At 29.6% G+C, this 27974-nt stretch overlaps 1 protein-coding gene and 1 pseudogene across 1 annotated transcript; both read left to right on the plus strand.

The window, feature by feature from the left end:
• Positions 1-239: 239 nt before the first annotated feature.
• Positions 240-984, plus strand: LOC136090851 (ATP synthase subunit a-like; annotated as a pseudogene).
• Positions 985-17219: 16235 nt separating this feature from the next.
• On the plus strand, positions 17220-20441 carry LOC136090660 (uncharacterized). Its single transcript, XM_065817486.1, has 6 exons — positions 17220-17415; positions 17838-18009; positions 18492-18658; positions 18785-18849; positions 19568-19662; positions 20265-20441. Exons 2-6 carry the CDS (start codon positions 17985-17987, stop codon positions 20366-20368), a joined length of 456 nt encoding a protein of 151 aa, XP_065673558.1. The 5' UTR covers positions 17220-17415; positions 17838-17984; the 3' UTR covers positions 20369-20441.
• Positions 20442-27974: the final 7533 nt, after the last annotated feature.

A 27974-nucleotide genomic window follows, 5' to 3' on the forward strand; every position in this document is an offset into this window, starting at 1 on the left:
CTCTAAAAGAGGATCAGACCACCTTTTTTTTTTTTTTTTTTTTTTTTTTTGTAATTCACCTCCCCAAGGCCAAGAAGGCCACTACAGATGAGGAGGCTGCATAATAGTGGTTATAACCCTCTCTCAACTCTATTACTCTGAAACACGAACCTCGACGAACAAGGCCGCTGCGCGGAGAAACAAGTTGAGCGCGGTACTACCAGGAACGTGGTGGGGATCGAACTCGGAACTTCTCGCTTATGAAGCGAGCGCTTTACCACTACACCACTACCGCACCACTACACCACCTACCCCAGTCTTCCTATTTTGATTATTTTTAATTACAAAAAGTTTTGGAATTTTATTTGACTCTCATTTAATATTAATAATGTCATTTATAATTTTTGTAGCTCAAAACTTTAGTTTTATAATTCCTCTGAAAATTCAATTGTTTTTTGAAGTGATTATTTTTTTCAAAATGTAAAAGAGAGTTTATGAAATAACTATCAAATATAAGAATTATTTTTATCTAACTTGTTTTTTTTTTATGTTTTATCAAAAACTTTATTAGGATTTTTGGTTTTTATTTTACCATCTACTACTTATATTTCATTAACTTTTGGGTTATTATATTTTATATGATTAACGATAATAATATTTGTATTTTTTAATTTCAAAAGTTTTTATTTAAGTATGATTATGCCAACAGGACCTCCTTTAGGTCTCTGTCGTTTACTTGTATTTATAGAACTAGGTAGTCATGCTTCTAGACCTATAGCTTCAGAAATGCGTTCAGCAGCTAATTTACCAGCTGGTAATATTTTATTAGCTATTCTTTCTGATTAAATATTTAAAATATGTTTTTCTTCTTCTTTTTTCGACTTATTTTCATTAATGATTATTAAATTTAAGATTATATTAGAAAATGGTGTTTTAGTTATTCAAGCTTATGTTTTTACTTATTTATGTTTAGTTTATTTAAAAGATAGTTTAATCTTACATTAATGGAAAAATATTACCATCCTTTTTGTTTAGTAAAACCTAATACTTGGCCATTTAGTATATCAGTGGGTGTATTTAACTTTAAATACTGTTGCTTATTTTCATAAAGGGTTTTGTTATCGTCTACTATTAAGTTTTATTTTAATAGTTGTATTTAAGGTTTAATGATTTACATATATATTTACAAAACCTAGTCTAGAAGGAGCCCATACTAAATTATTTTTGACTGGTTTTATATCACTTTTTTTCACAATTTAGGTTTTATATCACTTTAAGTCTCAGAAATATTATTTTTCTTTCCTTTTTCTGAGCATTTTTCCATTGCAGTCTTTCTCCTCCGGTAGAATTAGGAATAAATTGACTAACTTTATGAACTTTAAACCCATTTTCTATTCCGTTGTTAAACACTATTAGTCTTTTATCATCAGGAGTAAGTGTTACTTGATTTCATCATAGTTTAATCCCAAAAAGCAGAAATCAAAGCTTTATTAGCTTTTTAACTACTATTACATTTATCAAAAAAAAAGCTAACAAATCATAATCATATAGCTTAATTGGCTACAAGTAGAATATGGTATTATTTTTTTAAATCATTTTGAACCATTCCTATAGTTGCTTAGAAAAAAAATGTAGACTACCAATAATAATTTAAAAAAATGATATAGCAGATTAGAATTCAAATAAAGGTGGCATTCTAATAATTAAAAACACTTCAGGTGTGATCATTGTAGCTGCATGAATTAAAAACAAGGGTAGGTCCTTCCATTGCATCAGGTAATCTCATGTAAAAGCCTAATTGAGCAGTTTTTCCTATTACACCTACCAAAATAAAAAATAATGAAATGTAAAGAATAAAAAAGCTATTAGTAATAGAAAATATAAATTTTTCATTGAGCTCAAAAGACTCAGTAAAAATTCATAAGTATATTATTCCACACTGTGAACCAAAAAGACCACCAGGTTTTATGCCAAGGCATCTAAATAAAACCTTTGGAACTTAAAAGTATTGTCCTGTTGATTTCGAAAAATAAGTTTTAAAATCTGGAAAAAGTGCTAAAGGTCAAAAACGGGGCAAAAGGGTAAACCTGGGGAATAATAAAAGTTAGGACTTAAAAATCATTAAATATATCATAACTACTTTAGCTCCCCATTCACCAAGAGGCAAATCTCTCTTTTTAAGTCTAAAAAAATTTCTTCTTCACCTCGAACAAACAACTAATGGATAGCATCCGTTATTCATCAAATATCCTGGAAAGATAAACAGCTAAATTTGTTCCTCTAAGTTTTTATTCGTATTTTTCAATGATTTAGATCTTTCGCCATACTTTTCCCAGGAACATTAGCAACTAGAATTTCAAGTTATTCAATAAAAAAAAACATACTAATAGCAATTAGATTAAGCGATTGAACCTTTCGAAATTTCAAAACTATTTAACTACCGAACTGAACTATTTTCTAACCTAGGATATATATTAGTATAGTTAAAATAGGGGTAAATTAAGTAAAACTTTATCTAATAACTGAATTAGTATTAGTTGAAATAAAAATTAAAACATTTAATTTATTTATTAATAAAGTTTTTATTATATATTTGTTAAAGATGTGTATATTTGAATGCATTATATTAAAAAAAAAATGTTATGAAAAAAATTATAAAACCTTTTATAAAAATTTTTTATTGCGGTTCCAGTGATAAAAATTTTTTGTTTTTCAATTTGTCAAGTTTGAAATTCTGCAAAAAATTAAAAAATCTTATCACATTATTAGAATATAGTTATATCTAAAGTTGTACATAGCAACGCATTTTATTTTCAGAAATAATTTTTTTAAAACAATATGAATAATACTACTACATAGTATGGATTTGGTTTGAGTGCCACGACATAACCCCTTGCGGTCTTTTGGTTCACAGTGTTATTTTCTATTTTTAAAATTAAGAAATAATTATAAAATTTCAGACTCATTAAAGTTACTAAAAAAAAGTAACAGTAACAAAGCAAGATAGTGATTAAAATATAAAGATAAATCTAATTGAGACTTTAAGTTTTATTAACCGATCAGATTATAATTTGTTCTTAAGAAACAGAATAAATAGATATAGGCATAAAAGAATGATTTAGACTACATAATTCTGGGCATTGCCCAAAAATATGACCAGTTTGGTTTATAATAAAATTTAATTGATTTAGACGACCCGGAATTGCATCTACTTTAAACCTTAAGAAGGAACGGTTCAACAATGAATAACATCAGCACTTGAAACAATTAATTCAATTTTTGTATTAACCGGTAAAACAAGATCATTGTCAGTTTCAAGTAATCTAAAATCATCTGGATTTAAATCTGCAGTAGAGAATCAAATTTCATATATATAAGTACCAAATTCTATATTAGGTGAAAAATTAGAATATTTATATGATCAATATTATTGATGACCCACTATTTTTACAGTTAAAGAAGGTTTAACATTTTTATCAATAAAATATATTAAAAGTAAAGAAGGAATTGCTATAATAATTTATATAATAGCTGGTATTAATGTTCATACAACTTCAATAAAATTATTTTCCAATTTTAAGTTTAATCATGAAAAAATTATGGCAATATTACTAAACATTATTCATATTGATTATTCTATTTTTATAATTTAAGTGTTTAATTTTAGAATAAAGAGAAAGGAATCTAACCCTTACATTCTGGGCATGAGCCAAATTTTTTCATTACTCCTTCTTTTAAAAGATCAAATAATTGAAATCCTAAATAACTTTCCTATATGCGCACTTTTAACAAATTACCTTATATAAATCATTCAACTCATTTAACACGAGGAAATAAAAAAGAGAACAGTGAAGAATTTTTAGAGAATAACACTATTCTCTTTTAGAGAATAGTGTTATTCTCTAAAAGAGAATAACACTATTCTCCCCTATTCCAGGCGCAGCACTGGCGCAACCCCTGCGGTAGCCGACCGTAGTCGCGTAAATTATTATTTGCAGCAGCGTAAAGAATTTCTCTTTTGGCATTCAATTGAGTACTCTTAGCTGTGCAAGTAGTTAATTATGACCACGCATAATATACTTTGACGACAAAGGACAATTGAATGGCACGTAAAAGTTTATTCCATCGATTTCACGCATAAACTTAAACATCAGAATTAAATCGCCTCTTTTTCTTCTTTCTTCAAGTGTCGTAAGACCAGAAGTAACTCTTCGCTGCTCGGCGTGCGATGCTTAATTTCAGAAATGATTTTTGTAGCACGGTCTTGAACTTTTTTCAGCGCCTCTATGTCTGCTCGTTGGTACAGTGACCTCGCATGGACCGCGTAATCGAGGTGAGGACAAATATATGTAGCGTACAGTTCTTTTCACAAAGAAAAAATACGACTGCGAAAACTTTCCTAGAGAGTGGTTCACTGCATCTGCTGAAACTTGAGCATTTAGAAATAGATTGCCAAACTTGTTCAAATTTGTTAGAGCTTAGTTAGCTAATCTTGAGATTACGAGCACAGATACTTTTTTGATGTATAAAGCCACACTACCTCCGTGAGAGCCACGATCTTATTAATGCAGGTTATACCCTGCCAGTTTTGCTTGTTAAACTCTTTAAACCAAGTCTCTGCGACAAAGATTATATCCGGGAAAGCGTATTTGGATGTTGTTTTTAATCTGGCAACTAATTTTTGTCTCTTGAACGAGCATGGGTTATGAGCCCAAAAACGTAGATATCTGTCTTGAGGAGCTGTTGATGTATTTATGTTATTAAGCTTAGGTTAATATGCTCAATGCGACGAGGGTTGTGGTCGCGTTCGTCAAGATGGTTTTGGTAGTGCTGGTGGCGGTGTTGAAAGTATTGATAGCGGTTTTGACGGAGGAAATATAAGTAGTGGATAAAATTATTTAACCACTGCTTGAGCGGTTTTGACGAAAGAAGTTTGAATCAATGGATTCATGGTTCAAATCCCACCTCTTGGCAAGCTTTGTGACACATGTTAGCAAGAAGACGTGAGCTTCCAATTAAATGCTTATTCGCAGTGTTCTGCGATAAGGCCGTAAAGACTTATCACAGAGCACCGCGTCTTGAGTTTGGGCACCTAAATAAATTTAAAAAAAATGAAAATAGCTGTTGTTTTAGTATTGATTGTGCTGGTATTGCTGATAATAGCATTTTTCAAGGTCGCATTGGTAAGGCTGGAAACGCTTCCAGCAGTGGATTTTGAGGCGTTGGCATTTGTGGACCAATTGATTTCTTTACAATTTCTTTTCATTGTTCAAGAATAGCAAAGATTCTTTTTTGTTGTTCGGCCAATTTGATGGCGTCAAAAAAATGTACTGATCCGGACAGTCGATGGACAATTAAACGAATAGGTTTGCCAAGAAGATTAACTGCCTTTAATTCGATGTTGTTCTTCTTTGTTTCCTTGTTGAGTTTTGTAAACTCAAGTTGCTGCGCGGGCGTCCTACCCTTGCGTATATTTATTCCTATAAATTCTTTGGCCTTGTGATGGCTTCCTGCTTTTTGCACAAGGACTCGTTCGGCTGGGCTAAAAAAACAGATTAAAATGAAGGCTATTAAAATTATTGTCAACATTTTAACCTTTTTTTAGACGACATGCTGACTTATTTGTTATCTCGGCTTTTCCGATTGCTTTAAAACCTCCTCGACTATTGTAAAATTGGCTTTTTCTGATACAAGAACGTCGACTAAAACGAAGTTGCTTTCTCTCGCTTGTCAATCTTTTGAGTCGCCATTGAAAGCATGGAACAGTGGTTTTCGCTCTAGAACATCTTTTTGCAATTTATCAAGTATGCTTGAGTAAGATATATTTGCTTGTTGATATTGTGTGCCGTTAATAGACGCGTTACTCTCCGTAGCCTACTTTGAAACTTCGATTTTGTTTTTGAGAGGTTTTTCTTGCTCGTCGAATTGATTCTTCGCTACTGCAAGTACTCCGGTTAGAGCTGCAGAGAGTATACGGTATTATTGTCATATAAGTGTCATTGGTATGTTAACGTTTTAAAGAGTTTTATATATATATATTTATATATAAATTTTGAAAATTAAAAATAAAATTCTCTCTCTCTATATATAAATATTTCGCAGTAAGCCTTTTAATATATTGCAGCACAAATTTAGCTTAATGTTTAAAGCAAAAATTAAATTAATCTCAAAATATCAAACAGATTAGAAAACCAGTTGCAGTTTTTGGTATTAAAAGAAATGTGAGAAAGCTAAATATTCTCCAGATCTACTAAAAGCACGTTCAAGTTTTTGAGTTGGCGAACTGACGTGTTTGTGAACGGATGTATTTTTATTAATCTTATTAAAAAATTAAAAATAAGAAATCAAAGTTTCAGTTTATGCAAATTATATATCAAAGGTTTAAAAATCTTCCTAAAAAGGTATTTTATTTTTCGAAAAAACAAATAAAACACATTTCCATTAACATTACCAGTAGACTTGTTAGTTTTTCTCAGCCGTATTTGGGACTTGTGAATAAAAAAAAACTTAAAACAAAATAATGTTTTGATATAAGTAAAGAAGAACAACTTTAAACCAATAACAACATTAAAACCTAAGTCCTGATTACGGTTGAGAAAAACTAACATGTCGACTGTTAATGTTAATGAAAATGTGAGAAAAAATAAATTTTATATAATAGTTGTATCTGAAAAAACAAAAACAAAAAAAAACTACCCATTTAATTTATATGGTTTTTTTTCCAGGTACAACTTTTATATAAAGTTTATTTTTCGCTGGTAACCGCCCATTCGTTTGATGGGTATATTGGTAAGCATTTTTACGATTTTCGACAGTCTTATCTAGGACTTATTTAATATCTTATTAATACATTACATGTCAAGAATGTTCAAAACCATTAAATAATTGTTAAACAGGCCTAGGTCTATATGTTTTTTTGTGTAAAATAACAAATTTATTACCAATTGATTTAGATGTAAATTAAATCAAATCTTAAACAATTTTTGAATGATTATATTATTTTTAGATTTACAATGGACAAACTTTCACAAGTCGTTGTATGAAGCATACATAAAGGCATTTCTCAACAAGTGTAAGCAAAACTGTGAAAGAAAGGTTTCTGAAATTTGGAATAAATTGAAAAAAGAGGACGATTTGCCAACAAAAATAGATTTGATGTTGAATAGTTATTCCGCCTTAGCACAGAAAAATAAGGCAACATTGTTGACCTTATGGGCAGGCCGTTCAACGAAGACTGGAAGTGCTTCCCAAAAAAGTAGCAACAAATGTAAAAATGTTACAAGTTGTGAAACAACAAACACAAAGCGTTCAACAAGACTACATAGAAATTGATTTTGAAGCTGGTCCATCTAGTACTACTTGTAATGCATAATCTGTAAAATACAAAGCAAAAGCACAAGATGAATTACAGAGTCAGATAAGCATTTTCAAGAGCGATTTGATTGGCTTGTATAAAGGAAAAGAATGTGGCGTTATAAGTTCAGATCAGGAAAAGGAACTAAAAGAAAAAAAATCTAAAGTTGATGAGCTTGAAAAAATTGAAAAAGGGTGGGGGGGGGGAGGTTTAGTTAAATGTGGACGTAATTTTATAGGTGGGCTTTGAAAGTTTGACAAGTTGTTAACAAGGGGGAGGGGAGGAGGTAAAAATTGTCAAAAATTTGTTGACGTAATTAATGGACAGCCCCTAATGGTTAAGATTTTAATGTAGCGCTAAATGAACTCAAAGAAGCTTGTGAACAAAAAAATATTATTGATCCTATTTTAATTATGGAAAAAATAGCGCAGAGAAAAAGTTGAGCGTGGCATTATCAGAGACATAGTGTAGATCAAACTTGGAACCTCTTGCTTATGAACGGAGTGCTCTACCACTACACCACTACCTCATTTTTCCCACGTCACTACCATATTTTCCTTTTCTCAAAAATATTTCAGTTTGGAAAAACAATATATTTGTCGTGGTGCTACGGCACCTCAATTGAGTTTGAATTAAATATTTAGCTGTGAATTTAAACATTTTTTCGTTTTTATGTTCGTGTTATTATGTATTTGATTACAACAATTATGTCATATATCGATAAACTCTATACTGGAGTCAAAATTAGGTACTGATATTGGTGCCTATTTCAACTCCTGCTATATTTATATAAAAACATATGATATAAAAACTCTAACTTTATATAATACTATTATAGAATTGTATATATATATATATATATATATATATATATATATATATATATATATATATATATATATATATATATATATATATATATATATATATATATATATATATATATATATATATATACAGTATCGGACAAAACGAGTGCAACCAAATAATGCTAATTTAGTTTCTTTATATAAAAGTGCTGCATTTTTTCAATTTAGAGAAATAACTATGTAACTGTTTAGAGACAAAATTCTTCAAGTTGTATTCATCACAATGTTCATTATTTGTACACGAAAATTAATAAATTATTCAAAAGTCTTATAAAAAGTTGATTTCCTTCTGGATAAAACAAGTGCAACTCGACAAAATGTTGACCAAGCTGTATTTCGCTATCAACGTTTTGTGGCGAATCCTTTGTTGTCGATCACAGCCTTGCATCTTCGAGGCATAGATTCAATTAGGTGATCAATGAAACTTTGTGGAATCGCTGCCCAGGCCTTTTGGATTTGTTCAAACAGTTGATCCTTATTACAAACACCTTCATCATTTATTCTGCGGTTTACGATATCCCATAGGTTCTCGATAGGGTTGAGATCCGGATATTGAGGCGGCCAATCCATCACCAATAGGTGGTTGTCTTGAAACCACTGCTTGACTACTTTTGCAGTGTGTTTCGGATTGTTGTCTTGCTGAAAAACCCATTTTATTGGCATATTCCATTCAGCATGAGGTAACATAACATCTTTCAGGATATTTTTATACATGAAACGGTCCATTATTTCATCGTTTCGATGTATTGGACCTAGACCGTTAGCAGAAAAACACCCCCAAACCATTACATTGCCTCCACCATGCTTCACGGTCTTATGGCAGTAACATAAATCGAGGCATTTTCCGGCCGGTCGACGTACACGGCAAATGCCATCGCTCCCAATGATGTTGAAATTCGATTCATTACTGAACAAAGCATTTCGCCATTTCTGCACATTCCAGTCAATATGAGATGTAGCAAATAGGAGTCTTTTCTTCTGGTTTTTTAGTGAAATTAGCGGTTTCTTTGCAGGGCGTCGAGAAAACAATGCGGCTTCAACAGCACGTCGTCTGATTGTTCGGTCCGATACAGGCAGCTCTAATTGCTTTTGTATCTCGACAGATGATATCCAGGGATCCTTCTTGACGGATCTGACGATCATAGAATCCTCTCTAGAAGTGGTGGAACGCGGTTTTCCACCTTTACTATCTGCTGCCAACTTCCCCGTTGAACGATATTTGGAACATAGTCTTGATACGGTCCATTTTTTCACGCGATATTTATCACAAATATTTTTTGTGATATTCCACTTACGTAATCGCCAATAATTTTCTTTCTTAGTTCCAATCCAAGAATGTCGGGAGCCGTTTTTGCACTTGAAGTCATAAAAATAATAAAAATAAATAATCACGCTACTCAAGGCTTACGGTGTTACATTTACCTTGTGATGATACAATAATGCTCTGTGGAACACAACGTCTTGGTTGGATGTGGACTGTATTGATGTAATGAAACACTTGTTGTATTTCACTTCTTGTATTGATGTTCTTCAATAAAACACTTTCATAAAACTCACTTTGATAAACTGTCTTGATAATACTGACTGATTGACTTCCATATGCTGACTGAATTACATGTCGATTTACATGTCTCTTATATAGTAAATGAACCTGTGTGAACCTGTTCTGGAAGATTCTAGATGCTTCTTTTTGATGCTTCTGGAAGCTTCTGGATGCGTCTGCATGCTTCTGATTGTTTTTGGATATTTCTGGATGCTACTGGATGCTTCCAGATGCTTCTTCTGAAAACTTCTGGAAGCTTCTGCATGCTTCTGGAAACTTCTGGATACTTCCTTTAATTATTAAAAACCTCCGTGACATTGACACGGATCAGACTTAAGAAAATGAAACAAACCAAAAAAGTTGCACTTGTTTTGTCCGCTGCAAAATGGCTCTTGTCAACGAAATTCTGCCTGTGTGCTGTCACGTGTCAGCTGATTGCTCATGTCATGGCATACTATGACTCCAGACTCCTGAACTGTTTGCTGTGGTAGTATAGTTCGTTTCGTTTTCAAGACATGTAAAATTAGGAACACTTTTTAGCATTGTTCGATGTTGGTTGCAAATGTTTTGTCCAATACTGTATATATATATATATATATATATATATATATATATATATATATATATATATATATATAGTATATATATATATATATATATATATATATATATATATATATATATATATATATATATATATATATATATATATATATATATATATATATATATATATATAGACTGACTAGATCTTTTTTAAGTAAAAAGATTATATTTCAATTACCCCACAATAAGCTCCACAATAATCAAAAAAATCAAAACGAACAAAACTTTTTTTTTTGTTACAAAACTTAATAATTCTTAATGAAATTTTGCTTCAAGTGACAATGTTTCATACTTTTTTCCTATTACTGTAATTTTCTCTTTACTATAGCAGTCTTTCACAGGAAGCCGTGCGATCGCACATCTTTATATGACCAGGCAAATTATATTTTGCTTTGACAATTTGACCGCGGCTATTTCAAAAAACATTTTAAAAAACGCTCTGGGGCCGTATTCTCATCTCTCCGTTAAGCTTAACAGAGCTTTTGTCTGAAATTTTATTTCAATATTTCTAATTAAAGAAATGATAAAAATTTATATAAATTCGTTAAAATAAAACTTATACCAAATAAAACATTTATGCTTAAAAAATTATAATTTTAAATAAATTTTTTATTAATGAAATTTAAATGAAATTTTTGACTAACGCTCCGTTAAGCTTAACGGAGAGATGAGAATACGGCCCCTGAATAAAAAATATTCGGAATTATTATTATTATTTTTTTTTTATTACAAAATAATAACTATTTACAAATTTTTCTTTAAAACTACATTAACTCAGGTTTTCTTTAGTTTTACAATATATAGTTTTTACAAATGTTCGTAAATATATACATTTTCTATTTTTATTTTATTTTATTATATATTTTATGTATTTTTAATTTTTGATTTTTTTGTGTGCTTTGGTTTTATATTTTTTTGTATTTTTCGTTTTTTATTTTTTTGCCGTTGTGCGAAAAGAAATCGAGAGTTTAGATTAGGTTAAAAAAAGGAGAAACTCTAAAATACGTTAAAGAAAGATTTATAAGGAAAAAAAAGATTAATATCAAAACAAATTAAAAAGAATTACAGGACTTGTACACAAACATAACGTTACGAATACTATAGATAAACACTTATGTGTTAAAATAATATTTCATAAAATAAGGGCTGGCAGTGATTTTCTAATCATATATAACAATAATTTTGTTGTATAACATAGAAAAAGTTGCAGAGGAAAGGAAATCTTTACTAAATATACCACGAGGCGTTGTTTTATTTTAGCTCATATGTTTAGTTTCAGATTTCCATTCTCTACTTGACAGAAAACATTTTTAATACAAAAATACTCACAGAAAATGTCCGCGGTGTTTCTACGGACATGATAGTTATATTTTAAGTTAATCATATTCCTGATGTTCCTGATTATTACCCTGATCACTACCATTGGGTCAATTTTTATGTTACTAAACATGTGGTAGCATCTACTGTTCCATATTGCATTCATGATGGTTTGAGTGAGTGTCAACAGCAGCTGCAAAGTGGGGTTTTTCTCCGATAAATTCGCTGTTTCAATCGAGAAAATCGAATTTATTGGAGGCAAATTATTTTGGGATGTCAAGGAGTTATATACATGTTTAAACTACTCCCAAATTTCAACAGAAGGAGGACAGTAGGCAAAATTTCAACAGAAGGAGGACAGTAGGCAAAGATATGGATGTTGTCCTCAATTTTACCATGAGTTTTTCATTTGTTATTTTTGACGATCTGTTGCCTTGTGCTTTTGGCTTGCAAGGCCGCAGAAGGTAAACTGTTGTGTAAAAAACGAAAGAGGATGTTTTGAGTCGGTCCGCATGTGTGGAAGGTGAAGTTTTTTTCCAAATTTGGGTCCACGGCATTGTTGTTTTAGTTGAACCGTTCCAGAAAAGTTCTGCTGGTACGACTGTCTTTTTGTTTTTTGCCACTTTCAAGTAAAAAGTTTTGTTGTTTTCAGGGGGATATTAAAAAGGGACCCGTTATTGCCTAATATTTCAATTGTTGTTTTGTAGTACTGAGACATTTTGTTGTCCCGGTGTTTTGGGAAATTGTTCTGCTTTAAAAAGTTCCAGCTTTGGTTTTGGTCCATAAATTTTATAAGTGAACTCGCCAACCAATACTTTGAAAAGTAGTAATAATCGTGAGCTTTGTCCTCTTCGCATTCTTTCAGTTGAAAAAGTGTTTTGAGGCGAAGTGCAAGACTTTGCTCCTTTGTTGATTGAAATTGGTCTTTTGCCACAGATTTTCGAAAATTGCTCTGTGCAAATGTTCTATTGCCCCTTCGGGAACGGGCAGCACGTTTTCCAGAAATCACACTTTTGACATTGCTAACGTATTTATCAACATAATCTTTCCCCTAAGTGACAAAGTACGTCGTCCCAGAAACTTGAGTTTTTTCTCTATTTTGTTTAGAGTTACTAACCAGTTGAAACTGGTAGTATCTCTCAGTCTGGTGTAAATAGTAACACCTAATATTTTGAAACCGGTGTTGTTGGTCCACTCTATGTCGTCAAATTTCGGGTACATTTTAGGATCAAAATCCCCAAGGGCAAGACCCTTGGTTTTTGAGGCATTGATCACTGAACCACTTGCTTTTTCAAACAGTTTTTTTTTTGAAAAAAAAGCGGACTGACTTTACGTCTCTGGCAAAAAAGTTCGAATCGTTTTATGCGGCCGTGGCGCAATGGTTAGAACGCTTGCATTATAAGCAGGAGATCCAGGTTCGAAACGAGCTCTGGACATATTTTAGCGTCACGGTAAGGAAGGAGGCGTTAATTTCCTGCTTAAATGCACTTCCGCGGTGCTCTGTGGCAAGACCTTTAGGACTTCTTGGGGCACCTAAAAAAAAATAAAATAAAAATTAATAAAAAAAAATTGTCTGCGTACTGCTGTATTTTGAGGGGTTTAGGTGTACCTGGTAACTGGAAACCCTCTATTCTGCTATCAGCTCTGACCACCAAAGCAAGAGCCTCGGTGACAGAAACATACAGCAAGAGAAAGAGGGGGTCGCCCTGTCTGACTCCTCTTTCCGTAGGAAAGGAGACTGACAGGAAACCGCAACTCAGAACAGATGCCGAAACTTATGAATATAAGGTGTTAACAAAAGATACAAAATTTCTCCAAGATCGAATTTTCGGAGAATCTGAAGCAGAAATGCACAATCGACTTTATCAAACGCCTTTTCTTGGTCTATTGACAAAATGAAACTAAGTAGATTTTTAAATTCCGCGCAATCTATAAGATCACGGACTAAATGTAAATTTGAGAATATTGTTCTACCTGGGATTCCGCAAGTTTGATTTGGTTCTATAATTTTCCCCATTACTTTTGCAAGTCTTAGGGCCAGGGCTTTTTTGATTATTTTGTGATCAGCGCCGATTAGGATATGGGCCTCCAGTTTTTGCATTTGGTAAGATCTCCTTGTTTGGGAATCAGTGAAATAATTGATATTTTCATAGAGTGGCTGGTATTTTTTTATACGAAAAGTATTTCGTAGGTAAGTTCTTCAAAATCTTTTTCTAAAGGTTTTATAAGGTTTTATAAAATTCAGCTGGAAGTCCGTCATAGCCCGAAGATTTTCCGTTTTCAAATTTAAAAAGGGCTTCTTTTAATTCCATACCGGTTAGGCGGGTATTTAAAAATTGATTTTAATCATCACTTAAACGTTTCGTGACGGGTGACAAGACATAATTTTGACTGTCTTTTCATAAACTAGTTTTGGTGTAAATGCCTTGTTCCGCTGTTGAAGTTTTTCCAAATTATACAAAAATTTTGAAGGTTTTTCTCCTTCTTCAATGAGTTTTTGTTTCGTGCGAATAAACACCCCGGAAAACTGGAGCAAGAAAAGAGCACCGCGTTTTTATTTGATGCTATCTATATTCGGGTTAGCGTTTTGTCGCTCCCGTTGGATTTCGTTTTCAATCCTTTTGATGCTTTTTTGTTTATCGCACTTTCCTGTATTGATATGTGTTGTAATTCAGCCCTAACAAAAAGTTTGCAGTCGTCCCACCATTTTAAAATTGACGTATAGGACCATTTTTTAGTTTGCCAATCTTGAATTAAGAGTTCAATTTTCTGCATATGCACCTCTATTTCCAAAAGGGAGCAATTTAATTTCCAGTATCCTGATCCTCTCCTGGTTTTACTAAAATTGGTAGTTGTTGAGACGAACTTGTGGTCGGAAAAAGAGTTGGTAAGAATTTGTGTGTATGTTGTTTTTTTGGCGACTTTTTCAGGGCAGTAAATTCTGTCGAGTCTACATTTAACCATCTAATTGCGCCATGTGAATTCTCTTTTGTTGGGAAATTTGTAACGAAAAACATCTACTAGGTTATACTTACCTTGGAAGACCCGAGTTCAGCAATGCCGTAGGTGTGATATTTAGCATTGCTTGAGCCTTCTGTGTCAAGAAACAGGCTTTCGACCATGTTGAAATCCCCGGCCATCAGGACGAGTAGTCCTGTGTCCTGCGAGAAGTCTCTAAGGTCGCCAAACAGAGGCTTCTTTCTCTCGGCACATTAGGCGCGTAAATATTCAGCACCTGCATTTCGTGTTCGTCAATTTTTATCATGACATTTAATATTCTTCCGTTATTGTCCCTTTTCAATTCGTTCAAAGAAACATTGCATTTAGACAGAACTGCCACCCCACAACAGTAATGACTCGGACCAGAGTTCCAAATAGATTCGCCAGTCCATTCGTCACTCCACTGTTTAACAGTGGACGGTCCGGATTTTGTTTCCTGAAGGAGGATTAAAGCGAAGGTGGACTTTTTGAGAAACCCAAAAAAATTATCGCGTTTGTTTTGGTCGTTTAGACCGTTTATGTTGCACGTTAAAATATTAATAGCTATGATGAAGAGGATCAGGTTTCCTAATTTGAAAACTCGTGTACCTTAAACATGAATAAAATAATTTTACAACCTGACATAAAAAGCACAAACATATAAACCTTAACCTTATTGCACGAGTTGCCGTTTGAACTGACATAATACTAACAGATGGACGCACTGGACCATAAAATTTTACACAAAAGCGCGATCTATAACAATACGGTATACCAAAGCTTACGCGCTTATTTAAAAACGTGACATGCATAATTAATGAGAAAAAATAGAACGAAAAAAACTCAAAACAAAGATTTTTTGTAGAAAGAAAAAATAAAAGTTTAGAACGAAAAAAGTTCGGAAGAAAAAGACTGATTTGAGAACAAAGCTAAAACAAAGTAAAATGAAATGAAAAGAAAAATAAGAAGAAGAAATACTCTTATGACTTCGTTTCCGCACGTTTTAATAAGTCGTACTCTTCGTATTCAAAATTCAGTTCCTCATTTTGTTCTGTTGAGTCTCCTGACAAGTATTGGCTTTCCATTTCATAGCCGTTAAGTTTTTCCGCTTCATTTGGAATACCTTGTTTTGATGGTGCTCCACCTTCTTCCTATTCGTTTTGACTCTTCTTTTTGGGTTTTGTTACTTCTTTTGAGTCACAAACAATTTGTGTTATTTCTTGGTTTTGACTTGTTTTCTCTTCTTTTTTAGAATCTATGACCTCTGTTTTTTTTTGATTTGGTTGTTTAAGTGAAACCTCAACGGATCGAATTTCATCTGTTTCTTCTACATCTTTTAAGATCTCTGATTATTTATTTGTAAAAACTTCAGCAACAACCCAGTAAGCACAAGACGTTTTTAAAACGTTTTAATTCCGTTCGATTTCGGTCGGACGTTTAAAGAACCAATACAAACGTTTTTTAAACGTTTTTTTTTAAACGTTTTTTTTTTAATGGATGTTTTAAACGTTTTTTACGCGTTTTTTTTTTTATACTAAAATATGGAATTTCCCAGCAAGCACATAAACGTTTTTTAATTGTTTTTTATTTCATGTAAAAAAAACCGTTTTTTAAACATACAGATATCTACGGCAATATTTATAAAATTCACCTTTTAAGCAAATGATGCATGATGGCATGAACTTCTATTAGATTTTTTAAAGTTAAAATTATATGAATTAATATCGTATCACCTTATTTACCTGTTTACCTTAAAGCTGTTTAACACTAAAACTTTTAAATAAAATTGTGATGCTTCTAGTACTAGTTTTTTATAAACGGGTTTCATTTTTAAAAAAAACGTGTGTTCTAGGTATTGTTGTAGTCATTTTTGTTATTATCATTATTATCTATTTCTTTTTTAATTATAATATTTGTATGTTGTACATATGTTTGTACATACAAACAAATATTACGTATTACGTATGTTATATTTGTATACAAATATTTGTATACTAAGGAGGCTTGCCTAAAACAAAAAATATATAATAACAGCAATATAAAGACATATGTCTGTTTACATGAAAACAGACATATGTCTTTAGGCGACTCTCCTTTGATGACATCAAAGGAGAGTTGCCTAAAACAAACAAAATATATTAACGGCAATATAAAGACATGTCTGTTATATGTCATGTGTCTACATCAATGATGTACATCAATGATGTATTTTATGTTAACTTTTTTTTATGTTAAGTATTAAAAACTGTTTAATTTTTTCGAGTTTATTTTGAGTGAACTGTTTTCATTTAATGTTTTATTTAATAATATAGTACTCAATATATTATTTATTATAATTATAGTACTATCATTGTTATATATAATAAAGATCCTTATATTTCTTTGCGGTTATTGTTTTTATTTCATGATAGGTTGTTACGTTTTTCATCTAACTGTTTGTGACTTTTCATATATATATATATATATATATATATATATATATATATATATATATATATATATATATATATATATATATATATATATATATATATATATATATATATATATATATATATATATATATAGATATTCCGTCAGGTCAGTTTATCCTTACGTCAAGTCAGGTTCAAATCTTGCTACTGGTGACATGTAGTCCAGTACACCCTGCTTCATGTTAACGTCAGGAAGGGCATCCGGTTGTAAAACATTGCTTGAACTCTTTTATAAAGGCATTTATATGCCATTATGAAGAACCATCTAAACCACACAAGTGTAGAAAAATAGATGTAAAAATTACACTATATATATATATATATATATATATATATATATATATATATATATATATATATGTATATATATATATATATATATATATATATATATATACATATATATATATACATATATATATACATATACATATATACATATACATATATATATCTATATATATATATTATATATATATATATACATATATATAATATATATATATAATATATATATATATATATATATATATATATATATATATATATATATATATATATATATATATATATATATATATATATATATATATATATATATGTATGATATATATATATATAATATATATATATATATATATATATATATTTATATATATATATATATATATATATAATATATATATATATATATATATATATATATATTCCGTCAGGTCAGGTTATCCTTACGTCAAGTCAGGTTCAAATCTTGCTACTGGTGACATGTAATCTAGTACACCCTGCTTCATGTTAATGTCAGGAAGGGCATCCGGTTGTAAAACAGTGCTTCAACTCTTTTATAATGGCATTTATATGTCATTATGAAGAACCATCTAAACCACACAGGTGTAGAAAAATAGATGTAAAAATTACAATATATATATATATATATATATATATATATATATATATATATATATATATATATATATATATATATATATATATATATATATATGCATAATTATTTGTTTTAAATAATATTGATTTAATACTATATAATTATCTTGTTTTTATTATTATTGCCCTGTTAATTTATTCAGGTTTTATTATTATTTGTGTTAAAAATAAAACTATGAAACTATGAAACGTTCTTACTTATCTAACCCTTAACCGGAGAAATGCTAATAAATGGTAAAATAGTTTGCGGCAATCCTATTAATTAGACTTGCCATAATAATTTTTTTTACTGTCTAATAGTGTTTCGCATATTTAAGGTTAGGCAAGTAAGATTACTTAATTGACATATTTTAAATTTATTTATTTATGAAGTTTTGTTAAGTCTTATAAACGTTAAATTTAATAAAAAAACAAACAAATTTGTTTAGACTTTCAATATCGTGTGTTGCAACTGTTAACAGACATTAAAACTAATGGATGCGGAAAATGCTATGTAAATGAAGGAGAAATAGAAATTGTAACTGAAATAGATAACTTAACAGAGTTTGATAAGTTTGATTCCAAACTTGATAATGTTTGTCCTTTTAACTCTGCAGTATGTTTTTAGTTACTACATACTGATTGATATAATTTATTATTATCAAAATATTTTCTTTACAATAAATAATTGTTGCTACCAAATTAGGTATTAACCATTTTTCCAATAATTTCTTTCTATCAGAAACGAAGACTTCAAAATATTGGCAGTAAGAGCTGTCAGAAACTTGTGATAGCTATGATGAAGAGGTTCGTAAATTAAAACTGCATTGCTATAAATAGTATGTTTATGTTCATAATGGTATATAAAAATATTACTATTTCCGTTTTACAATCCAATAGTGGTAGTTTACTACCACTTTAGTGCCCCATCGTGTATTTTTTGACACTGAGATTTTAGGGAGTTATAAGTTATAAAAAAATTTATTTATATTTTTTTATTTTGCTGGGATACAGCAAACTTTAAATAGAACAACACAGCAATACAGCAACCTTTAAAAAGACGTACATTAAATAAACGATAAACTATTCTTTATAAATTTATTCTTTGTATTTGGAAATTTATACTTTATAATTTGTATTTGTAGCATATTTAAACATACTTGCTATAAATGTTTACAATTTCACTTTTTATTTTATTTTTGGTGAATGGAAACCATCTAGACCTTTATTACTTTATTTACACTAAGTATAGTTTGTGTGCTGAGTGAGTATAGTTTGTATGCCGACTAAGTATAGTTTGTGTATTTACACTAAGTATAGTTTGTGTGCTGTTTATGTATAGTTTCTGCATGGGAAACAGCTTGTAAATTTGTTTACTTAGTTAAATAAACATTTAATTATAACTTAAGTTATAATTAAATATTTATTTATAAGTTGTAATTAATTAATTATAACTTTATTTATTTATTACGATATTTAATTATAACTTTATAAATATTATTAGATTATAATATATTATTTTTAGGTATATGACAAATTCACTCATGGGCAAATTCAATATGGCAAGTGGAAAGGGCAAGAGATCCTTTCGCCAAACCAAACTGTACAAGTTAATAAAAGGTACGTTTATGTATATATATACATACATATATGTATATACATCCCAGTGGGCACGGTACGTTTTTAAAACGTTCTTTGGCTTTTTTTTTAGGTTTAAACCTAATAAAAACGTTCAAAGAACGTTTAAAAAACGTACTGTGCCCACTGGGATATATATATATATATATATATATATATATATATATATATATATATATATATATATATATATATATATATGTATATATATATATATATGTATATATATGTATATATGTATACATATATTTATATTTATATATATATATACATACATACATACATACGTATATTTATATATATATATGTATATATATATATATATATATATATATTTTTATATATATATATATTTATTTATATATATATATACATACATATATATATATATATATATATATATATATATATATATATATATATATATATATATATATATATATATATATATATATATATATATATATATATATATATATATATATATATATATATATATATGTATATATAAATATATATATATACACATTTTACGATATAATTTTTACAGTTCAAATAAATAAATATATAATATACTATTTTAGTTTGTGCATCGATGCCTCGCGAATCCTATACTGAGTCTGGTGTAGATGCAATAGTTGCTGATGCATTGAAGCGGGCACCGTTTACTCATGTAAAAGTGCCTTAAGTTCAGAGATTATCTTCCTTTATTAACATTTTGTAAATTTTAATTTGCAAGAAAATAACACGTTAGTAACTTTTTTTATTTTTTTCATTTCTTTACCCAACAGATTATTTCAAACAGTAAAGAAACTTTTGTTTATTAAATAATAATATTATTAAAAGTTCAAAAAAAGTCAAAGCTTGTTAAATTAATTGTTTATTAATCATTGCAATTTTTTTCTGAGAAAATCTTTTTAACGTTTAAAAGACGTTTTTTAACATTTAATTTTGGGTTTTTTGAGAACGTTTTTTAAACGTTTTTTAAAAAACGTTGTTTAGGTATTGCCGTTCCGAACGTTTAAAAAACGTTTTTTTTTATTAGTTAAAAAAACGTTTAAAAAATGTTCATGCTTTCTAGGAACTGATTTTTCTGATACACTTGTTTTAATTTCGGGTTGACCGTTGTGTTTGTATCGAAGTGTGAAGCCGTCTACATTTTCAAAACGTGGTAATGGGTTGATAAATGGGTTCGTCCAATTTTTGATTATAATTACAACGTTCCCTGTGAAGATTTCTTCACCGTGAACTTTCACACTTTGGCAATAAAAAGAATCGTACTGTCAGCGTCCTTGAGCTAAGTGGTTGCCAAGTTTGTTAATAGCTTCTTTACACCCATTTCAAAGGAAACCAATGGGTATATTCTGAACCAACACGTGGACTTTTCTAACATATTTCTGTTCAATTTTCAAAACACACCCTTTTATCACGATCTCAGTTTTAAGGAAAGAAGGAATTAATGTGCTACTGTGAATAGCGAACTCAAACAATTCGTGGGCATAATGTCTGGTAACACACCATACATTTGATAGTAAGTCTTTTTCAGATAGTGCAGCCAAAAAGTCGTTTACACTGATATTTAGATCACCGTATCTGCAACAAAGAACAAAACTATTTTCGTCCACATGATTGGAGTTAAATATTCCTAATTTGGTCTTGATGCCAGAGCTAGAATTTGACGAAGCAAGAGCATTAGCATAACTCTTAGCCATCATAAGTTTCTTGATTCTCGATACCAGCAACCAAATAATAAAAATACGCCTAAAAGTACTTATTAAAAGATTAATAATAAGTAAGATTTTTTGCATTTTTTCTGAATTAAACCTTAAGTAAAATAAATTACATCAAAACTTTGAACAAATGTTTTTATATTAGCGAAACGCTTGTAAATAAAGTAACAATTTACTGATACTGGCTTTTTTTAAATATAATTGGCAGTTGTATATATTTTTTTAATTTATAATGTATAAATTGCTTAAGTGTGCATTATATAAAAACGTTATTAAAAATAAAAAATTGTTTTGTTTTTATAAACTATGTTTTTATAAACTTGTTTTGTTTTTATAAATTATCCCTGATCCATTACCTGTTTTCACTTATATTATTTAACTCAACTTCAGTAAAACTAGACTTAGATTCTTTCGAAAAAACCCCCTATAATTGCAAAAATATAAACATTAATACGACACACATTTAAAGTATCAAAAAGTTTATAAAACTAACTGTAGAATAAAATTTTATATTACGTGTATGATATAAAACTTTCTTAAGTGACATAGTTTGATGAAGAGCCATTTTCCCTGATTTCTTTTTAATTTTTCCAAAAATTAACCTAATTTTCCAAATTGTTTTTTGCAGATATCTGAATTCCCTGACTTTTTTGTGAGCTGGCAAAGAAACATTCAAAGTGTGAAACAAATACAAAATTATTCTTGAATAAAATAAAACTTTTAAACTTGGAAACCCCATTGCCTTTTCTTTTGGTTGAAAAGACAACATACGAAATAGGGTGCAGTTTTGATGACGTTACATTAAATTCTTAGTTCTAATATCAACTCCATAATGACTTGAGTTTCAACATATTCATTTCTTGTTTGAAAATCAATTCAATAATATATTGCGCTGTTGTAAACAGTTATATTTTTAGAACACAAACTACATGCTAAAAAGTGAAGGGAAATGAATATGCGCAAGATTTTGACCAATTTAAAAATCTCATAAAGACAAGTGCTTTGAAGCATACGCAGAAGCAAAAAAGCTAAAATATAGCTAAGCTACGTTTTTGTATTTTAAACTTACAAAAATATACAAGTATCAAGAATACAAAAATAACAAAATACTTATTACAAAGTTTTTTTGGTCAAACTGCACATTCTGACATCTTGTGCCACATCTGTCCGCTTTTAAATGTGCTATCTTTTTAACTCGTCTTCTTCTCACTTTTATTCTTGTTTACTTCTATTCTTTTTTGAACTCACTTACTCCTGATCCATCAAAGCAGTTTATGATGCTCTTTAGCGAGCTGAACTTATCTTAACGGGTTTTGGTATGTGGCCTCTATATGGCAATTACCCAGTGGAGGATAAACCACAATTTAAAAATATACTAAACATTTGTACTATAGTTATTTTGTAAAGAATTTTTTATGCAATTGTATTTATCAAAGTTTCATTTTGATCATTGCTTGATTAAACAACATTTTGTCTAACTTTTTAAAAAAGTTTAGGAAGTGACTATCAGAACATCGCGCGAAACAGTAAGACAAAATAGATTTTTTGTTTTTTTTATAAAATTTTCAATGAAATGAAATAATGCTTTGAGATTAAATTCTAACTTTAAGCAACCTTAAGACCTATGTTGTAACTCTCGTATTGCAGGACTCGCTGACGCAGAGAGGTCCAATTCAAAAAGGGTCTATTTCCTGGCAAAATTGCAAAAAATATTATATTTATTTTAGACAAATAAAAATTTGCTATTCAATGTTTAGATTATTTAAAAATAAATATATCTTGTAACCATTAAAACTTAAATATTTAATTCAAATAATTTATTTTATTATTCATAATTGACTGCCTGTAAAGTTATGAAATTTTAAAAATTTTACAGGGGGAGGGTATTATTTCAAGTTAAGCATAATTTTAAGAACCGTGGCACAGTGGTTAGAATTCTGGCTCAAAAAGAAGATGTTCATGGCTCTATGCCGGGATATATAGTAAGCGAATGACAATATTGTCTTGGGATGGCTTTTTTACTTTTTTTTTACTTACTCGAGTAAGTTAATTTTTATCATACAGTAAATTACATAAGTAATTTTAAACGTTTTATGTAAATTTACATTTCCGTCTAAGTAATTAATTTTTTTGAAACAACTGTTACTTTTTAAAGTAAGTTTTTTTACTTTCAAAAAAAGCTTATGTAAAAGAAGATTACATCAAAAAGTAATTTACTTTTACGTGTAAAAGTAAGTCACGCCAAAAAGCTGTTTTACTTTTACGTATAAAAGTTAATTACTTTTGAAAATTACGTTACATAATATAAAAGTTCCTCAAACTGTAGTTTACATTTACCTTTAAAAGTATTAACTAATTAGTAAAAAAAAAAGATATTATAAAGTAACTTGCATACGAAAGTAAATTACATAAAAGTAGTATGCTACCAAATGTAAATAAAATTTACAAATAAGATAATATTTTTTAGGTAGGAATTTTTTATTTTAAAAGTAATAACAAATCTTTATTAAAAATAAATTACATAAAATAAAATTGAAATTACATAAACCAACATTTTATATAAAGTGTAAAGTAAATTAAAAGCAACTTATATAAAGTAAACAAATAAATTTACTTATATTTTAAAATAACTTTGACAGGATCTTGTACAAAAGAAATGCAAAAAAGTAAAACTTTAAGGCACTAACATTAAGTTTGCCGCAACATTCGATTTGCGCGGTTTTAAGTTGTTTCTTCCGTGTAAAGTTTAAAAATAACAATAATAAGTTTCCGCCCATGATTAAAACCCTCTCTAATTCCGGTCCATGCTAGTTTTAACTATTATTACCATCCTCTGAATCAAACCGTCTCAAAAATGTTCACTCTCTGGCCAACCATTCGAAAGGTCTGGAATTTAGATAAAGCTAAAATAAGGCATTTAGCAGAAGGCGCATATACCCATGGGAGACTCAGAAAGGGTAGATTATTAGAAAAAAAAAATAATTGGCGTAATTGTTAGTCTTTTTTTACAATTTTTTTGCGTAAATGCATTTATTATTTAAAAACTAAGGAGGGAAAGTTTAAACTTGTCCTGAATTATGGGAGCTATAACACCATGGCCTGAAGAATAAGGAGCCCCGAACTTTTTAAGAGGACGCATTATTTTTGTAAAGGTTTTTTGCCACTTTGATACGAAAAAAGTCTACCTGCTCAAGAATATCATTTGACTCTAAAAGTCTTGGTTTAAACAACTACGGTACTTTTATATTGGCATAAAAAATTTCGAACTTTTCACGTAAATATCTTTATCTGCGTGTAGTATCAACGGGCCTAGCTACCGCAAGGCCAGTATAAGCAAAACTTACAGTCCCACAAGCAACTAAAAATATATTTAAAGAGTTTTTTTTTTTGTTTTTTTTTAAAAAGTTATCTCTCCAGAGAAACAGAAATTGGGCACCTTGGCCACGTATGTCTAATTACAAAATACACTTTGCTAGGCCGCTGTGTAATTTACTTATATCCTGAGCTGTAGCGTAAAAACGATTTATAAGTAGATAAAGAAATAAAAACTGTGATGATTAGAGCCTGGATGCAAATATATCCTAAAACATTTACCATCCCTACTCCAAACGTGAGAGCAACAAATTAGTAATTTTTATTATTTTTGTTTTCTTGCACTAAGTTTACATCCTCGCCAAATGAAGTGGTTGTTTCAATCTTTTTCTAAACATTCTTATGTGATAAGCAAGAACACACTTAAGTTTGGTACTTAAGTATGTTTTTGCTTATACCACTACATAGCATAATTTTAAAGAAAATTTAATATGAAATATTATAAAAACCATTTTGACTAGTTTAATGTGGCTTTTAACAACACATTAAAAGGTGTTTAAAATACCTCATTTGTGCCTAACTATATAATAATATTATTAGTTAAAGAAGAGGCTATTGATTAATTAATTGTAATTGGTTTGTTGATAAAAGGAACCGTCGTATGTACAAATTGTAAAGCTTTTTTACACAGCAGTATAATACCACGCAACACCACTCGTATTTAAATCAATTTAAAATTAAATCGTGTAATTTGTTTAATTTACTTTTTCATGAATAATATTTTTTATAACACTGTTATTTTTATATGTTTAAAAAATAAAATTATTCAAACCCCCTGTTTTAGTATGTTATATTGGAAAAAGATTTATCTGTAAGTAAAGAGCCAATTTAAACGCCCTTTGGTGTTTTAGCTACTTACATAAGAATTTTTCAGGTATATTTCTAAAAGTTAAAGGTCAGATCTCACTGGGTGATGACAAACATACCAACTTATAAAAAAACATAATCAGTAGTTCTACCAGTCCTTATCCAATGGATTTTAAGGTAGTTACCCACTATTAAAAATATCAAAACAAAAAAAAACAAAAAAAAAAACACAATTTCTCATTTTGTGAAGGGTTCAACCTTATGCAGCTACCAAAAAAAAATCTTATTGCTATATAAGGTTGAATCTTTATACAGCAATCAAATTTGCCCTTATTTTATTCTCTAGTAAGGGGTTGAGTTCCAAAAAATTACAAAAGTTGCTTAGAAGGGTCTTAGCGTCTAATATTTTTGAAAATTAATACTATTTTTCAAAAGAATAGTTAACAGTTGTGTAAAAATTTGTGTTGTTCGCCGTTAACGAAAACTTATGAAAACTTCGCATTTTTATCTTCCGTATTTCAAGTTGCTATTGCGGAAGTTTTACTTGCGCAAATTCACCTTCCGTAACGCATTATACGTAAAAATTAAATAAAAACTATTCCGTAATAACCCTTTACAAAAAGAAACTTGCGAAATAAATCATTTCGAATGAATACTTGCGAAGCAGTACCTTACGGAAGGAGCGTTTCGAAATGTGCGCTTACGGAATAGACTCGAAACCATTCATTAAATTGTTATACAAAAAAAAACGTTATTTATTATTTAAATAAAACAATGTTGTTAAAAAATTCTTTAATAGTTGATACACACACACACACACACACACACACACACACACACACACACACACACACACACACACACACACACACACACACACTTGAACTTTAGGTATTGTTTGGCCGTTTTCACTTCTTACTGAATCTTACAACTAAATTATCACTACTTTTTAGACTAGCTATAGCTCTAAAACTTTCAGGGCTTGTATAGTCCTCGTGAGCTTCTATGTTAAAATTGTTTCCAGGGGCGAAGACCTGGGGAAGGGTTGTTTTGTACGTACCCGCTTTTTTGCTAAAAGTCTTGCAACTAAATTTTTACTGCTCTCCAAAATAGCTAGAGTTTTAAAACTTTCAGCAGTTGTATAGTCCCATTAAACGCCGCGTTTCGAAATTTTTTTTCCTTCATTAAGAACTGTTTTGCAAGTTGCGGTGCAAAAGAGTTTCATTTTGAAAAAAACTTGGTTTTTTATCATTATTTAAAAAAATATATCCTTAAAATGTTCAATACTGAAAATAAAATTTTATTAAAAGCATTTTTGTATATAAAAATTTTGCTTTTTACTAATATATCCGTTTGGCCAACAAAATATTTTTATAGACTTCAAAACGTCATTTAGCGAAAGAGCTCGTTTCGCAAGTGCGACTTCCGTCAGCGGTACTTTCGTGTGCAGCAAAATAGTTTTATTTCGTAATTCAACTTGCGAAAGGCTATATTTTGTAAGTAGCATTTGCGAAATGAACATCGACAGTTTTTTTTGTTTCGTAAAATTTGGTTCGCAAAAATAAAATTCCTCATACTCAATATCCTTCTAAAAGAATTTTATTTTTCCGGAATAGTACGAAATCTTTCGGTTAACAACTCTAGTTTAGGCATCGTTACGGACACTTAAACTTCTGCTGTAAGCAGACAAATTAGATTTTTAAATACAAAAGGTAGTAATTATTGGAATAAAGTCATTTCTTTTTCACAGTTCTTTAAATATTAAAACTTAATAACTTCATTAGTAGATGTCATAATATTATTAGCTCTTCATAAATGTTACTCAAGATTACCTTCTCATAAGCAGTTGAACCACGCATAGCAGTGGTAAGTGTTATTATTTGAAAAAAATATATATATTTTTTTATATGTTTATTTATTATACATGTACAATATTTGTTTATATGTATATTAAAGATGCACAGAACGTTTGGCAAAACCGAACGTAGATATATATATATATATATATATATATATATATATATATATATATATATATATATATATATATATATATATATATATATATATATATATATATATATATATATATATATATATATATATATATATATATATATATATATATATTTTTTTTTTTTTTGCTGTTTCCATAATTTTAGATCTTAAAAAAAGTTCAGAGTCCAGAAAAAGAACAAATTGCGTATTTTCTTAAGTTGAGGTTTTATAAGTGTTAAAGGAGGCATAAAACATAAAGTTTCTGAATCTTTCGGAGAAGCATGATTATAAAGATGTACATCTTCTGCATCACCTAAACCTTATGTTTTTTGAGCATCCATTTGCAATAGCATTAGCTACAATTAACCATGAGCATTAGCTACAATT

This window comes from Hydra vulgaris, chromosome 14 (genome assembly GCF_038396675.1).
Source record: "Hydra vulgaris chromosome 14, alternate assembly HydraT2T_AEP".
NCBI lineage: Eukaryota > Metazoa > Cnidaria > Hydrozoa > Anthoathecata > Hydridae > Hydra > Hydra vulgaris.